Source organism: Camelus dromedarius, chromosome X (assembly GCF_036321535.1).
Source record: "Camelus dromedarius isolate mCamDro1 chromosome X, mCamDro1.pat, whole genome shotgun sequence".
NCBI classification, from domain to species: domain Eukaryota; kingdom Metazoa; phylum Chordata; class Mammalia; order Artiodactyla; family Camelidae; genus Camelus; species Camelus dromedarius.
Genome location: NC_087472.1, coordinates 62,347,884 through 62,364,402, shown reverse-complemented (window position 1 = coordinate 62,364,402; position 16,519 = coordinate 62,347,884). Strand labels below are relative to the sequence as shown.

Sequence of the window (16,519 nt, the reverse complement as noted above, 5' to 3'; positions counted from 1 at the left end):
ATGAGAATAAGAAGCCTTGCCTAATAAAACTATTACAAGATTTTAACTCCTGGCATATAGGAAGAGCTAAACAAGTGGGAAGTGTTATTAATTCTGCCCAGTCACAGTGCTGCTTCCTCCTTTGCTTTCTTTTCCTTCTCCTTCCACATGGAAATGAGCTCTCCCTCTAATGTCACATACCATGATATCCACCTGCCGCACTCTATGGCTCTGACCCATATCTACTATCTTATATGACAGTGATCTCTATGCATGTCTTATCTCCTCTAATAGTCTGGGAACCCCTTAAGGGCAGAATCCACCTGGGGCTTATTCTGTCACATGTGTGACAGCCCTGAGAACAAGGGCTTGACTTTAGTAGGTGCGCAAGTATTTATGGAAAGAATGACATATGTTCACTGAAAATACATATATCATTTGTTAGGTGTAACATGTTATATTGGGCTATAAGCAGGGGCTACATCATTTTTTCTAAATCATATCCAGCCTAAGTGTGTAGAAAAATTCAAACACCATCAGGGACCAAAATTGCCAACATAAAGACAAAGAACAAACAGAAAAGTGGGCAATGTATTCACTTTGCACGGTGCCTGTGTTTTCTTGTTTTGTTTTGTTTTGTTTTGTTTTGGGGGGGAAGGTAATTAGGTTTATTTATTTATTGATGGAGGTACTGGGAATTGAACCCAGAACCTCGTGCATACTAAGCACATATTCTAACACTGAGCTATGCCCTCCTCCCAGGTTGCCAGTGTTTTTATTTTTCATTAGTTTAAGTTATAATCAGCATCTTGTACTCCAACAGTTATGGGTAGATCACACTTAAGGGTGGAGGGAAATCGACCACTTCTCCAAGGAAGACATTGAATGTCACTCATAGCATCGATCACATATGAGCACAGATCTAAGAAAATCTAAATATTCAAACAGGACTTACATGTAATAAATTAATCACCACACACACAGCTGTGACTAAAACCTTATCGTGAGCTCTGTACAAAATCAGACCCAGGCAGGAAATCAGGTTCCACCTGGCTTAATAACTTTATCAAAAACTGCAACTGCTTTGTATAGCATGATGCCTCAGGCTTACTGGTTCCTAAAAACACTAGGCATTCTACTTGATGGTCAATTTCACAAGTTAAATAAAAAGGTGCCCATCATTCTTCCTTACTTCTAATGCCAGACTCCAAATGACAAAATGAATCCAAACACATGTATACAAAATTAGGTGCTGAGACATGCCAACATAGGGAATGACATTTTCCAAAAAGATGACGGCAAAAATGTATTTCCAACTACTTCTGCTTATGCATTTCCCTTCAGAAACCCACTAAAAAGCACACACTCACCAGCAGATATATTATTGATCTGAAGCTGTATTATCAACAACTTATAATGTTTAGCCATTTCCATTCACAAAGCAGTTTCATAATCCATTAACTCCTTGGAGCATCACAACAACTCTGTGAGATGCGGATAATTAACCCCCATTTTACATATGAAGTAAATGATTTATGCCTTCTTCTCCCAAGATGGTGAAGCCAAGATTGCAACCCAGGTCTTCTAACTCTCATTCCAGTGGTTTCTTTTCCTTTTTCCTTCACACAAAGCCAGAGAATACCTTTGTTTTGCTTCTATCCCACATTTTCTCAAAAAGTTGCCCAGCTAGAACAGTGTGAGGAAGGAACGTGGGAGTATAAACATCACTGTGGTCAAATTGGTGGGAAACATCCCGCCTTTGCCTCTAGTTGCCTCCTGCAACTTAAAGGAAAGAAATGGAGTGTGGGTTAGCTGCTGGGTTTTATTTACTAACTGTCCTATTTTTGGCTTTTACGTATACTCAGCAATAGAAAACCACCATAAATATCAACCAGCCCCTTGAACCAAAATATCCATTGGATCTTTTGCCCTTATACAAAGGTTTAGGCCTGCATCATTGTTGACTCCTGCTGCTTTCAGTCTCAGAAAAGATGGAAAGTATAAAAACCGCAACTTGTCCCAAGCTCAGAAAACTTTTGCTCTTCTTCAAACGTTTCACTGAATGGTTTATTTTTTCTTAGGAACCATCACCTCTCCTATACGCCTTAGCTGGTCATTTTTCAGCACAAAAGTTTTCAGCTTACCCTCCACTTCACAAAGCCACTCCCTTCCAGGAGAGGTTAAATGAGCTTCATTTGACTATGAATACTACACCAAGTAGTGTAGGCTAACAAGTAAATAAAAAGAAAATCCAAACAATCCCCTGGCCTTTTCCTTTCAGGAATCCTCACCTTTGTAACTACTTGTATGACACAACCTGCATATCTTTAACCCTCTCAATGAACTCTATTAAGTGTGACACATCCCAGAGCCTGGCCTCTAAGTCTCTAAGGATCTGCATTTCAATCAAAACCCCCAAATCTTGGAGTGATGGAAACGTTCACATTTTGATTGTGGTGGTGGTTTCATTGGTGTACACAGCTATCAAAATTCACCAAATTGTACATGTGAAATATGTGTAGTCTACTGTACAGGAATCATACCACTATAAAGGTGTTAAAAATAAAAAATAAATTTAAAACCCTAATCTTTCAGGTGCTTCCAAGAACCTACTCTTGTTTAGGCTACAATAGGACAAAACCATTAAATGATCCAAGTCAATCAAATGATCAGCAGGAACTTGGAAAATTTACATTCTGACCAAAGTGGGCAGACAACAGGTGTGGGGGAAAGCACAGACTCCAGGAGGCACCATAAACAGCACCACAAACACCACCACTGCACTGCAGCTCTCAAGCCTTCCTCTCTGCTTTTGGTTGGCTGCATCTGTCTTAAGACGGTCCCCATACTGACCGAGACACAGTGTTTGGGGGATAAATCTCCTCAAAACAAAGTTACAAGCCATACAGTGCATATCTACCAGTGATGTTGCCTTTATTTTTCATAACCATCTTTCAGCCAAGAAGAGAAAAAAATGAATTATGACCACCCATTCACTAGCCTCCATTCTTCTGGGTATATACTTTGACACAAATGATTAGTTTGCCTGCACTCTTGTCGGTGACGTTTATTCTTCTTCCTCTGACTCCAAGCCTTCTGCCAACTAGCAGAAATAAAAACTCCACACACAGTGGGGGGGGAGGGTCCCACAGCTGTCAGCTGTGAACACTGGGAAAGCCCACCTAGGTAAGGCTCCTTCAGCCCACTGACTCCCAACCTGTGTTCTCTGCTAAGTCCCCTGGAGGCTGGGCTCCTTGTTTCAGAGACTAGGCAGGTCTTTGTTCCACCCTCGAGCAGAATTCAGTGGCAGGTGAGGTCACTGAATAACTCTGAACTTAGACCAACCTTGACTTAAACCACAGCTCAGTAACTAAAGAAAAACAGAAAAAAATTACTGGGGCAAAGGTACTTTCCTTAGAAAATAACTTGCCATCGGAAGTTTTTTACTGCCCCCATTCTTATCTGTAGCAACCATGCACCAGACAGGAACAAAACCAACCGTGACTCAAGCTACTGGCCTGAATTTGCAACACTTTAGGAGGTGTTGGGACAGTTCCTTGGTCAGTTTGGCTGTCCCTTTGCCCCACACATGGGTACTAAACATGTCTGATAGTACGAGCAGACCGTCCCTTCGGAACAATAGTCTGTCGAGAAAGGATAGTTGCAGAACAAAAGGGTCCCTGGGACAGCCAGATTCTGTCTTATAAGGTCAAGGCCACTAAAGAGAAAGGCCCCAAATTCTAGTTGTAGCCACCAACTTTCACTTCTACTGACCCCGCTGCCAAAGTGTCTGGAAACCCACTAGCCTCAGAGACCTGGTCTGGGAATCACCCTGAATCCTCCCTTCCCCTGAGGCGTGGAAAGAGCAGGCCAGAGCCACCCGCTCAAGGAAACTGCTGATGGAAGCCTTCCACTTACTTCTCATTGCGCTGATAAGCGCGTTGCCGTCTTTGATTACGTCTTTGATGAATTTATTGGTCCTCTCCAGTTCCTGCTCATAACACTTGAGCCTCTCGCGGAAATCGGGGCTGTCCAGGTAGCAGTCACTGAACTCCAGCGGAGGATGCCCCATGGTTCTGATGGCGGGGGTTGGAAGGAGAGAGGAAAGACACAAAGACCAAGAGCATCAGTGGCACAGTTCGGGGAGTAGATGGGGTGCACCGAGTGAGGGACCCGGTTAGGAAGCTGTCGCCTCCCTCTCTTTGGAGGACAGGTACCTGTTCTGATGAGATTTCTGGAGACAGCTGGCTGGTCTGTACCGGAAGCGGGCGGCCTGGCGATTGCTTCAGGTGACCCGGAGGGCTAACTAACGCAGTCGGATCCTGGCGGGGTGCTGACTAGCAAGCAGCATGCCGCTTAGGCATCGCTCCCCAGACAGGCAGCAGAAACTGCAGCTCGGCAGGATCCTTCCTGAGCAATTGCTAACGTGACACTTCGGCCCGCCCAAGGTGTAGGCGGGGGTGAGCGCTGAGGGTGGGAGCTGCCTCTCCCGGCTCCCTGCTGCCAAGCCAGCTGAAGATTTCCTTTGCCGAACTCCGCGGGCAACCCTGATTGCACTGTCCCCTCCCCCTTCTTAAAGCCAGCGCCTCCGCCCTGCCCCAGCGAAGCCCCCGTACCGAACCAGGGCACTCGGGCTCTTTCTTCAACGGTCTGACTTGCACCCTAGGGTTACCAGAGTCCCCCGGCTCCCGAAAGTTCTTCCTGGTCCCAGAGAGCTGGCCTGCCGGCCTGTTAAGCGCCGGAAGGGTTAAGCTGGGGCGGCGATGAAACGTAGCCTTCCTCCATAGACGCCCTAGCGGGAAGGGGAGGGCAGCAGCGCGTCGCACAATAGCTGCGGTAGCCTGGCGCTTCCCTACGGAAACTGGGGAACAGTCAGCGCCCTAGACTCCAGCTGGAAAGCATGGCGGCCTGGGAGATGTAGTCTTTCCGTTTCACGCCCGGGTGACTCCTCCCTGCTATCTCCCCACCACCCCGCCAGGGCGGCCGCTCTCGCGGAAAGGCATTCCCAGCCTGCCCCAGGCTAGCCCTCCCGGCCCAGCCTCGAGGGGCAGGTGCGCCGCACTAGGGTCGATGTGGAAAGTTTCTGAAACCGGAGCGAGCAAGAACCCAGGAGGGATCGTTTGTGGGAGGCGCGCTCTCTCTCTCTCTCACTTCCCATTATCTGGCTGGATTGTTTATTCTTTTTCCTTCCTCTCTTTCCTGCCTCCCTCTAACTGACCAACTTCTTTTCCTCCTCTTCCCTTTCCCATTTCTACTGGTGCTAGAGCTCGAAGTCTCATGGGCCTTCTACCTGAAGGGTTGACTCCTGCTCTTGGATCCTGTAATTAAGCTCAGAACCCCTTGCCAAGAAAAAGGGAGGCCGGAATTAGGAGTTCATTTTTCCCTTGAATCGGATCTCAAAGCATGGTTTTTGTGACCCAACTCAATGCATCCACTGATTAAAGCCCGTGATTTTCCATGTGTAAGTGGAAAACCTAAGAAGAGGCTGTTATAAATTGTCTTGCAGCTTCCCTGAGAGGCCTCTTGTCCATTGTCTGTTGTAGGACAACTGGGGCTGCTCTACAGGTGGCTGCCTTGAGATTAAGAATAGCTAGGGGCTGGAAAATAGTATGAACATGGGCAAAAAGAGTCATTTTAATTTTGGAGAAGTGTTTAGATTACATTGCCCTCGGAAGAAAGCCAAGAAAAGCCAGAACTGAAGGGGATAGTAAATAGACTAATAAGGGTTAAACTACCTGTATTAGTGTTCTACTGATGCTGTAACAAATTACCATAACCTTGATGACTTGAAACAACACAACTTTATTATCTTACAGTTCTGGGAGTCAGAAAATAAAAATAGACCTCTCTCAGCAAAAATCAAGATGTCAAAAGGGCTGTATTCTTTTCTGGAGGCTTTAGGGTAGATTCCATGTTGTTGCCTTTTCCAGCTTTTAGAAGCTGTCCACATCCCTTGGCTTATAGCCCCCTTCCTCCATCTTCAAAGCCAGCAATGGCTAATCAAGTCTCTCTCCCACTGCATTACTCTGACACTGACTCTCCTGCCTCCCTTTTTGTCTTATAAGGACCCACCGAATAACCTAGTATAATCTCCCCATCTCAAAACTTTTAACTTAAATCACATCTGCAAAGTCCTTTTGTTGCCAAATCCAAGTTCGTGTGCCCACTGCACCATGAGGCCAAACAAACTGAAACATCGGAGTTTGGAGCAGAGAAAAGTTTATTGCAGGGCCGAGTAAGGAGGATGGGGTGGCTCATGCCCAAGAAAACCCCAACCTCCCCCAAAGAGTTTCAGCAAAGCATGTTAAAAGCCATGTCAGGGGAAGGGAGAGCTTCACAGGGTACACGATCAGCTTGTGCACAATTCTCTGATTGACTGATGTGGAGGTAACAGGGTAATCAACACTATCAACCCTTGGGCACCAGAAGGTCTGGGAGCCACGTGCTCTTGATCATCAAGTAGTTAATTTCTTCCCTTTGGTGGTGGTCTTAAGCCACTAAAACATTTAGGAAATATACATGAGATACTATTATCTGGGTCCTTCAGAGAGGATCTACAGCAGAGGATAAGGGGGAGGGGGTCTGACTCTGGGAGGCCCCACAGGGTCCTGCTCTGTTACACTTTTGCCATGTAAGATAACATATTCACAGGTTCCAGGGATTAGGACATGGGCATCTATGGGGGAAACATTCTTCTACCTTCCACACAATCCATAATCATCTATAACACATGTCACTAATCCTCAAAACAAACTTATGGGGTTGCTATTATTATTATACCCATTTAAAGATGAGATAGCTAAGTTGAAGAGAGGTTAAGTGACTTGTCTAAGGACACACAGCTACTTAAGTGGCAGGTCTTGAACTTGAGCCTACTCTGCTCTTAACTGCTACATTATATTGCAGTAATGGTGAGAAATCCAAAGGAAACACTGAGAATTAATAGGTAGCCACATCCCAAGTCCCAGGGAAGGATTTTATTTCCTAATTCTTTAATAGTTATCTTTTTATCTTTATTTATCCTATTTTATCTTAATTTCCTATTCTTTTTATCTTTATGAGAAAATGCCCATTTTCTTTATAAACACCAATGCAGGTACTAAGGGAAGATGCCCAATGAATGGGTACACGGTCTTTCATTCTAGCAAGGTTGCCTACAGTGTTCAGTAACTAATTCAGCAAACACTTATTGAACATCTGCTGTATGCCTTGACTTGTAGAGCCTATACCTATATTTTCATCATGATAAACATATCCATTGACATTATTGATGTTAGGTATTGTCTAACTTCCTACACTCAAAGTGTTTTACAGTCATCTGTGTTACCTTTTATCTATACAATGAAACTAAAGTGCAGAGGAAAACAAATGCCCTTCCTGGTCCAAGTACCAAGGAAGAAAGAGAGTTAAAATTAAAACTCAGTCCTTCAGATAATAGCAGCATTAATTGAGCATTATCCTAGATGCTTTGCACACATTGTACCTACCCTTACAACACCCTTATAGGATTGAGTCTTCAAGTTTTTATTCACATAACCCCTAAAACTTTTTGAGGACTTGTGCACTCCCTCACATATTTTTAGGTTGACATCTAAATTTTTTCCTCATGTTTAAATAGTTGCAAAAGGTATAATTTCTAGCATACTATACATATTGACAATGTAAAAGAAAACTGTTATATTACATGTTTAAAGATATTCATTGAATTCTAAAAACCAGGGCAATTTGATGCCCACCATCAAACATTAAACATGAAACAAAGGTGTAAACCTGTCTTTAACTTTCAGAAAATACACATTGTTTTTTTCTCCTTGAAATCAAATATCCATTGCATTCTTCCTACAAAATTGTATTCTATTATAATATATTGTCATACTTGAAAGTCCTCTATTGATCTCCATTTTGAATTTCTCTGCAACAAAAATATGTCCATAAATAGAAATTTAATTATTCTTATTTCCTTGTGACCATAAGTCTCCAAGCATAAAAAGTCTTCCAGTTTGAGTTATAATCGCAATTATTCTGCATACATAGTAGATCAAAGTAGCATGAAGATACTTCTATTATACATTGTGATTATTATTAAACATAAAAACATACAATTTTTATTGGAAATGCATCTATTAGTGAGATAGGTAAGGAAGGGGTAGGTTATAGGGACTTGAGTTAAAGAAGAGTCCTGTACATCAGTATTTGAAATTGTTGCTTTTTTTAGCCCCAAAAGTTTTTACAGCCTGGTTTGAAGTACCACAGTAAGATTTCTGACCTTTGAAAAGTGTGCTTTCCTTTTAAGAGACTGGGGGAAAGATGTGGGAAACACAAATAGGAGGTGGTTCTCAGGCAAATTGTTTTTAAGAAACAGTACTAAAAGAAGTTGATGATTTGGAAATTGGCTCCCTTTCAGCTTTATTCATGATTACCAAAACTTGGAAGGAACCAAGATGTCCTTCAATGGGTGAATGGATAAATAAACTGTGGTGCATGCATACAAGGGAATATCATTCAGTGCTAAAAAGAAATGAGCTATCAAGACGTGAGAAGACACAGAGGAAACTTAAAGGCACATATTATTAAGTGAAAGAAGCCAATCTGAAAAGACTACATAATATATGATGCCAGCTATGTGATATTGTGGAAAAAGCAAAACTATGAAGACAGTAAAAAGATCAGTGGTTGCCAGAGGATGTGGAGAGGGGAGAAGGAGTTGAATAAGTAGAGTACCAGACGATTTTAGAACAGTGAAAATGCCCTGTGTGATATTATAATGGTGGATACTTTTTATTATACATTTGTCCAAACCCGTAGAATGTAAGACACCAAGAGTGAATCCTAATGCAAACTATGGACTTTGAGTGATTGTGTTGTAGGTTCAATGTAGGTTCATCAAATGTGCCTCTCTGGAGGGGGATGTTGATAATGAGGGGAAGTTATGCATGTGTTGGAACCAGGGGTATATGGGAAAGCTCTGTACTCCCTCTCAATTTTTGTAACCCTAAAACTGCTTTAAAAGTAAAGTCTTTAAAATTTTGAAGGAGTAAACAAATTCCATTTTGCCTGTTTCCTGAATGTTAGGGTAATACCACCTCCACGCTTTTTTTTTAATCGAGGTATAGTCAGTTTACAATGTTGTGTCAATTTCTAGTGTACAGCACAATTATTCAGTCATACATGAATATACATATATTCATTTTCATATTCTTTTTCACTGTAAGCTACTACAAGATACTGAATATATTTCTCTGTGCTATACAGTATAAACTTGCTTATCTACTTTATATATGCCAGTCAGTATCTGCAAATCTTGAATTCCCAGTTTATCCTTTCCCACCCCAATCCCCCTGGCAACCACAAGTCTGTATTCTATGTTTGTGACTCTGTTTCTGTTTTATATATAAGTTCATTTGACATTTTTTTTTAGATTCCACATATGAGTGATGTCATATGGTATTTTTCTTTCTCTTTCTGGCTTACTTCACTTAGAATGACATTCTCCAGGAGCACCGATGTTGCTGCAAATGGCATTATTTTATCATTTTTATGGCTGAGTAGTAGTCCATTCTATAAATATACCACAACTTCTTTATTCAGTCATCTGTCAATGGACATTTAGGTTGTTTCCATGTCTTGGCTACTGTAAATAGTGCTGCTATGAACATTGGGGTGCAGGTGTCTTTTTGAATTAAGTTTCCCTCTGGATATATGCCCAGGAGTGGGATTGCTGGGTCATATGGTAAGTCTAGTTTCAGTCTTTTGAGGAATCTCCATACTGTTTTCCACAATGGCGGCACCAAAACACATTCCCACCAACAGTGTAAGAGGGTTCCCTTTTCTCCACACCTTCTCCAGAATTTGTCATTTGTGGACTTTTGAATGATGGGTAATCTGACTGGTTTGAGGTGATACCTCATCATAGTTTTGATTTGCATTTCTCTGATAATTACTGAAATTGAGCATTTTTTCATGTGCCTATTGATCATTTGTATTTCTTCCTTGGAGAATTGCTTGTTTAGATCTTCTGCCCATTTTTGGATTGGGTTGTTTGTTTTTTTTCTTATTAAGTCATGTGAGCTGCTTACATATTCTGAAAATCAAGCCCTTGTCAGTTTCAACCTCTACAGTCTTAATACAAGACAGTATCTCCTTCCTAAGCAATCACTCTATTTCAGCGATGATGCTACAGAAAGAATACTGAGTTTAGAGAAATACAGGTGCTACAGACCTGAAGTTGAGTGCCACTCTTTATAAGCTTTGTGACCTTGAGCAAGTCATGTCAGCTCTCCATAGAATAGTATCTTCTTCACAAATTTTTCTAAGGATTAACTACAGATAATATAAGTGGAAGTGCCTGATGCATAATAACTCCTCAACAAATGTTGGTTGAATCCAATGCTTTTTCACTGTTCCTGTTCTGATGGACTGCACCAAAGGCAGAGAGGCATCAGATTGCTCACAAGGATATTCCTAGAAAAATATTACTGTTTATATAATAATACAACTTGATCCCTGTTCATTATCATCAGAGAACAATAAAAAGCCATGCTCAGAGTAATTAACATTTCAACTCACATAGAAACTCTAGCCTGGTTTGTGGGGTAGTTGGTGTGGTGTCTCAACTTTCAGGACAATTACAGGGTCTGCAGCATTGCAACATGTCCAAGACTCTCTTCCAGGATTTCAGAACCAGCACCTGAAAGCCTAGAGTTAATCATTTTAGTGGGTTACTCCAAGGTGGAGTTGCAGGACAGCTGTACATCTCAACACTGTTCAGCCCAGGATAGGAGCTTATCAGCTTGATGTGTCTGTCTGTCTGTTCTTCACACTGAAATCAGAACCATAATCCTTTAACCTCATAAAGCAGATCGGCCTCCTATAAATTTCAAAGTACTTTCACAACTTGAAAGATATAAAGTGTGGAAAAGTGAAGAAACCAGATGTTGTAGATTTTTAGGAAAGGCAATGTACCTGTCCAAGAAAACCAAATAAATATCCAATATTACATTAATATGCCAGCTTCTGTTTCATCTCTCCCATGCGGCACCACATTCATTAAATTATTTCTTTACGACACTTGTTAATCATTTGCTCTTCTCCACATGTGAAAAATGTTAGGCATTCTTTTTAAAAAGAGTCTGGGAGCCTGCAAGAAAGGTAATTTTCCAAATGACATTTTTTAGGCTTCGGTAATTTATAAGATGTGTTTCAAATTGAAAGAGCTTTATCCTGGGAGGGGAGGGGCATAGCTCAATGATGGAACACGTGCTTAGCATGCATGAAGTCCTGTGTTCAATCCTCAGCACCTCCATTAAAAAAATTAACCTAATTACCTTCCCCCAAAATAAAAAACATAAAATTAAAAAAGAGTTTTATCCTAAAGTTATAAAGTAATATTTCATAATCCCTGTGCTTCCTATAACAACTCCTAAAAGTATTTGTCCTAAAATGTTACAATATCTCTTTCACAGAAAGGTAGAGCAGATACAAAAGTTAATTGGTCTGTATCAGAAAGAAGGAGAGAAACTGAGGGGAAATAGGAGTGAGAAGTAGAGGGAGAGAGGGCAGCATGGATTGATGACCTGTCTTAAGACAGGTACTTACTTAAATGATCTTGTTTACTTTGCATAACAACTCAGTGAGGAAGGTTCTGTTGTTACCTGCATTTTACAGATGAAACAGTTGCAACTAAGAGAAGTTAAGCTATTTGGCCAAAATCACCCAGAAAATAAATGATGCACCAGATATTTAAATCCAGGTCTGAATCTGAAGCCATTTTTGCTGTTGTATTATAATGTCTTTCAACCTGATACATCAATATCTAATCTCCATTCCCTCCTGCTGATATGACCAGATATACTGAGTACTACAATATGGAAAAAAAAATACTTCACGGCTATTTATTGATCATTGCCCCAAATGATTTAAAATGATTGCATGTTTAGTATTAACATGGGCAGTATGTTGAACTTCTCTGAAGAGCTAGCTGACAGCTCTGGCTCTCATGCTACATATGCCCAACCCTCTAGAATTTCCAGACTTGCACTGCATAGACCAGAAGACAACGTGCATATCAGCTCCCCTCAACCCCAGAACATGACTAGCTTTGCCCCTGGTTCTAGCCTAGCCTAAATCCTGTACTACTATTGGCCCCATTCCCAGCCCAAGTCTTGGCTCTGGCCCATTCTCTGCTTTGACTGGACTTGGCCTGGTTTCTTTCCTTAGCCTAAGCCAAGATTTTAAGAGCTGTAAGTGCAAATGGTTCAAGGAAGGGAAAATCCTTTTCCACAGTTTTTTTGTCCATCCAACTTTCCACTTACCCTCCCTCTTCAGGTCTCCCCTTACAATGTTTCATGGTAAGAAAAGCCATCCATTTCAGTTTTAACAATGTAATCTATTCTAATCCATGTAATTATCCACCAAAATATTTATTCATAGGATTCACAGTTTTTGTCACACTTTCAAATCAAAGTTGTCTATTGGTAAGAACCTGGGGATATTTTCCTTATGACCATTTTCTGTGTCCCTTTTGATTCCCAATTAGCTATAGTTAAAAAAAAAATCCAGTCTATTTCAATTCTGAGAGACTTTATAAGGGTGATGAAAGAATGGCTGTTTACTTTTGTACTCCCAGAAACTGTTATACTGCTACTTTTATACTAATATCCTAGTATAGCCTGCTGCACTGTCCCATTTTCTAACATCTTAGAAGGTAATATGATCTTCTTAGGAGCCAGAAACTTTCCAACAGTTCCTAGATGCTCCTGCTGAATATTAGAACCTAAATTATAATGTTCTATTGATTCTTGAACTTTGGTTTGCATAAGAATCACCTAGGTTGCTTGTTGAACAATGTAGATTTTCCTACACCCCTCTCTTGAAGCAAGTCTGATGATATGGTATGGATTCAGGTATGAGCTGAGGCCAGGTAATATGTACTGAGGCCTAGAAATAACAAGGAATAAGATAATTGGGGTGGGGAGGGGAACATAGGTGAGTCCTTGGGAAATCTTAATTTTAGTTTATTTTTTTAATTTTTTAAACTGTAGTATAGTTGGTTTACAGTGTTGTGTGAATTTCTGGTGTACAGCATAATGTTTCAGTCATACATGTACATGCATATATTCTTTTTCATGTACTTTTTCATTATAGGTTACTATAAGACATTAAATATAGTTCCCTGTGCTATATAGTAGAAACTTGTTGTTGTTCTATTATATATTTATGTAGTAGTTTTCTATGTCTGTGAGTCTGTTTCTGTTTTGTAAATAAGTTCATTTGTGTCTTTTTTTTTAGATTCCACAAATGAGTGATATCATATGGTATTTTTCTTTCTCTTTCTGGCTTACTTCACTTAGAATGATGATCTCCAGGTCCATCTGTGTTGTTGCAAGTGGCATTATTTTAGGGAAATCTTAATTTTAAACAAATACCACACATGATTCTGATGAAGGGGGTTCACAATCCAGTCATCCAATCTTATGCATTAATATGGGGCTTATCTATTAAAACTCTGGTTGACATATGAAAATCCTTAAGCAACAATGACTTTGATTAACAACATGAGTGGAAGTTTCCACTTCTCATTTTGGCAACAGTTAGGCATTCTAGCTTCCATATTGGTTCATCTCACATCTGAATCTAAGCTAAGTGATTAAATAACTGGCATTTGTATTTCATATATGGTCATTTTCACTCCTAGCCCATAGCACATTACATACTTTTTAACAGAATTGCTAGAGTGATAACTTGAGTAAAATAAAACTAAAATGTTTTTCAACAGGTTTCTGGCCCTGAAGGTGATAAGCCATAAAGAAGCCTTCAGACAACTGAACCTACAAAGTTTTTTTAGTTTCTCTTTAAGTAAACAACATGAGATAAAACATGCAATTCTTTCCAATCTTTAAATCTCTTCATTTTTTCCACAATAAAAGAGGCAGTAGGCAAATGTTCAGAATAACATGTCCTTGATCGCAAGTGAATATGCATTCATGCTTAGAGTAAAACAAAAAAATTAAGATATAAATGAAAGTATTTTAATATTCTAGAACAATATAAATTTGTGCTTTTTCCAAAATTAGCAATAATTTAAAGCTAGTAATTTTATAAATGACACATCACACAATGGATAATGAGGTGGTTGTCCAAAGAGGGCAATAGTATGGTGGCAATACTGGCCGAAGATGCAGTACATGCCAGTCATGCTTTTTCTCTCTTTCTTAAACCGACATTACAACAGGAAGGAAATTGGTTTGAGAAACTTACTAAAAATGAACTATGGGTGAATTCACATTTCAACCTTAAAAAGTCTTGATTAGGCCACTATGTTAATCTACTTATGAGACTAAAGAAGAACAACTCTGAATTTTAAGTTAATAATGTTAAATACTGAAAGGTAGATAATGTCGTTTGCAGCAACATGGATGGAGCTGGAGATCCTCATTCTAAGTGAAGTAAGCCAGAAAGAGAAAGAAAAATACCATATGATATCACTCATATGTGGAATCTAAAAAAAAAGTATTTCCCTTTAAAATAAAATAAAATAAAATAAAATGCACCTGTCCTACAAAAAAAAACACAAATGAACTTATTTACAAAACAGAAACAGACTCACAGATATAGAAAACAAACTTATAGTTATTAGGGTAGAAAGGGGTTAGGAAGGGATAAGTTGGGAGTTCAAGATTTGCAGATACTAACTACTATATATAAAATAGATAAACACCAAGTTTCTTCTGTGTAGCACAGGGAACTATATTCAATTCCTTGTAGTAACCTAAAATGAAAAAGAATATGAAAACAAATATACATATGTGTATATATGACTGAAACATTATGCTGTACACCAGAAATTGACACAACATTATAAGCTGACTATACTTCAATAAAATAAAAATACTGAAAGGTAGAGAAGACATTTACATGAACATTTACAATGTTCAAGGCTCTTAATCTTCACAACAACAATCATCCTTTGAGATAGGAATGTCATTCTCATTTTCCATATGAGAAAACTGAAGCTTAGAAAGATGAAGTAATTTATCCAAAGTCACACAGCTTGGAAGTATTTGAGCAGGGCATCAAATCTGGCTGCTGGGACCACAGGACCTCACCCTTAACTACTGTGCTATCCTGCCTCTGTGCTGAGACAGCATTTCCAACACCTTGGGCAGATTTGAAAAGCTTGCTAAAACCTGATGTTGACAAGGAGAGACAGGAGCGCCCAAGGACAGATCTGTGGGAATGTGAACTGGTGTGAATGTTTTGGGAGCAATTTGGTAATATCTACCAAAATTTTAAGTGCATATTCATGTTGACTTAATAAATCTACTTTTAGGAATGTGTGCTGTAGATTTTACCACAGAAGCATGCAAAGATGGGGATAGGTATATTTACTATAGCGTTTTGTGGTAGTTAATCTGGAAATCCCTGAAGTGACCATTATGGGACTGGATATACAAATGATGTAACGAGAGGTTATGCACACATAAAAAGAATGATTTAGTATGAAAATAGGTCTAAGGTATGTGAGTGAACAAAACTAGTTGATTACTAGTTTCACATTAGTATCTAGAGTGTGATCATTCTGTGTGTTTTATATTATATATTATAATTTATAATACACATAAATTGTATCAGTAAAAGTGGGACTGTGTACGTGTGTATGTGTATTTATTCATAAATAATTTTAATGGTGGTGATTTGGGGGAGTGGAAATGGGATAGAGAGGGGGAGACTTTTTGTTTTCCACCCTTCTAAACAGTTTGAATTTTTACTATGAGCATACTTATTAAAAACAAAATTAAGACAAAAAACAAAAACAAAAATTCAAGGAGCATCATTTCATTCAGTACATTTGAACTTTTTTGACAATGAATATAGTTTTGACTAAAAAAAATTACACAACCTAAAAGTTGAGAATTATGTTTTAGTCAGTGGACAAAACTGAGGATTTAAGCCCAGAAGACAGCCACTTAGTTAGCTTGGAGGGACTGCTCCAAATATGTAGGGGAAGAGCCAGAATATATAGGAGATTTTTGCAACAAAAACCAGGTAGTTGGAACATTAAAAGGTTACTGTTAATTAAAGAAAAAACAGACATCTCAAGTTAATAAATGTAGTGTTTTCTACATCAGGGAATATGTAAGAGTCTGGGCTCATTGAAATCATTCCTTAGATATGCACCTTAACTATCTGAAGCCAGTATCCTGTTTTTGTTTTTGTTTTTTTTCATCCTGAATCCCCTCAGGAATGCACGGTCAGGGTGGTTGCAATAGCTGATGGCTTTATGGCCTCAATATTCTTTGTTTACTGATATGGCAGGTGACATTTTTCATCCACAATAGTAAGAAATATACCATATCATAGACCAGAACATGCCTATAAATAACTAAAACAAGTTTCACAAAATACTACATAGAATGTGCTCTACTATTTTATAGTCTACTCTATTTCATTTTTTAAAAAACTTTGGTCACTACTCACTAAGATGATTTTATATCCCAAAGTAAATCTTGACTCGTTCTGCTGCCATGGATGCAGGCCCAAC

General features: G+C 39.5%; 1 protein-coding gene across 2 annotated transcripts in view; it reads right to left on the bottom strand.

Annotated features, from left to right (window-relative positions):
- OPHN1 (oligophrenin 1) overlaps positions 1-4,580 on the bottom strand; it is a 583,720-nt gene extending 579,140 nt beyond the window's left edge. For both annotated transcript variants that reach the window (XM_031446485.2, XM_064483080.1), the window contains exons 1-2: positions 4,197-4,580; positions 3,898-4,055 (exon numbers count right to left, since the gene is read on the bottom strand). In XM_031446485.2, coding sequence (XP_031302345.1) covers positions 3,898-4,051 — 154 coding nt within the window. In that variant the 5' untranslated portion in view covers positions 4,052-4,055; positions 4,197-4,580. The remainder of the gene's footprint in view (positions 1-3,897; positions 4,056-4,196) is intronic.
- Positions 4,581-16,519: the final 11,939 nt, after the last annotated feature.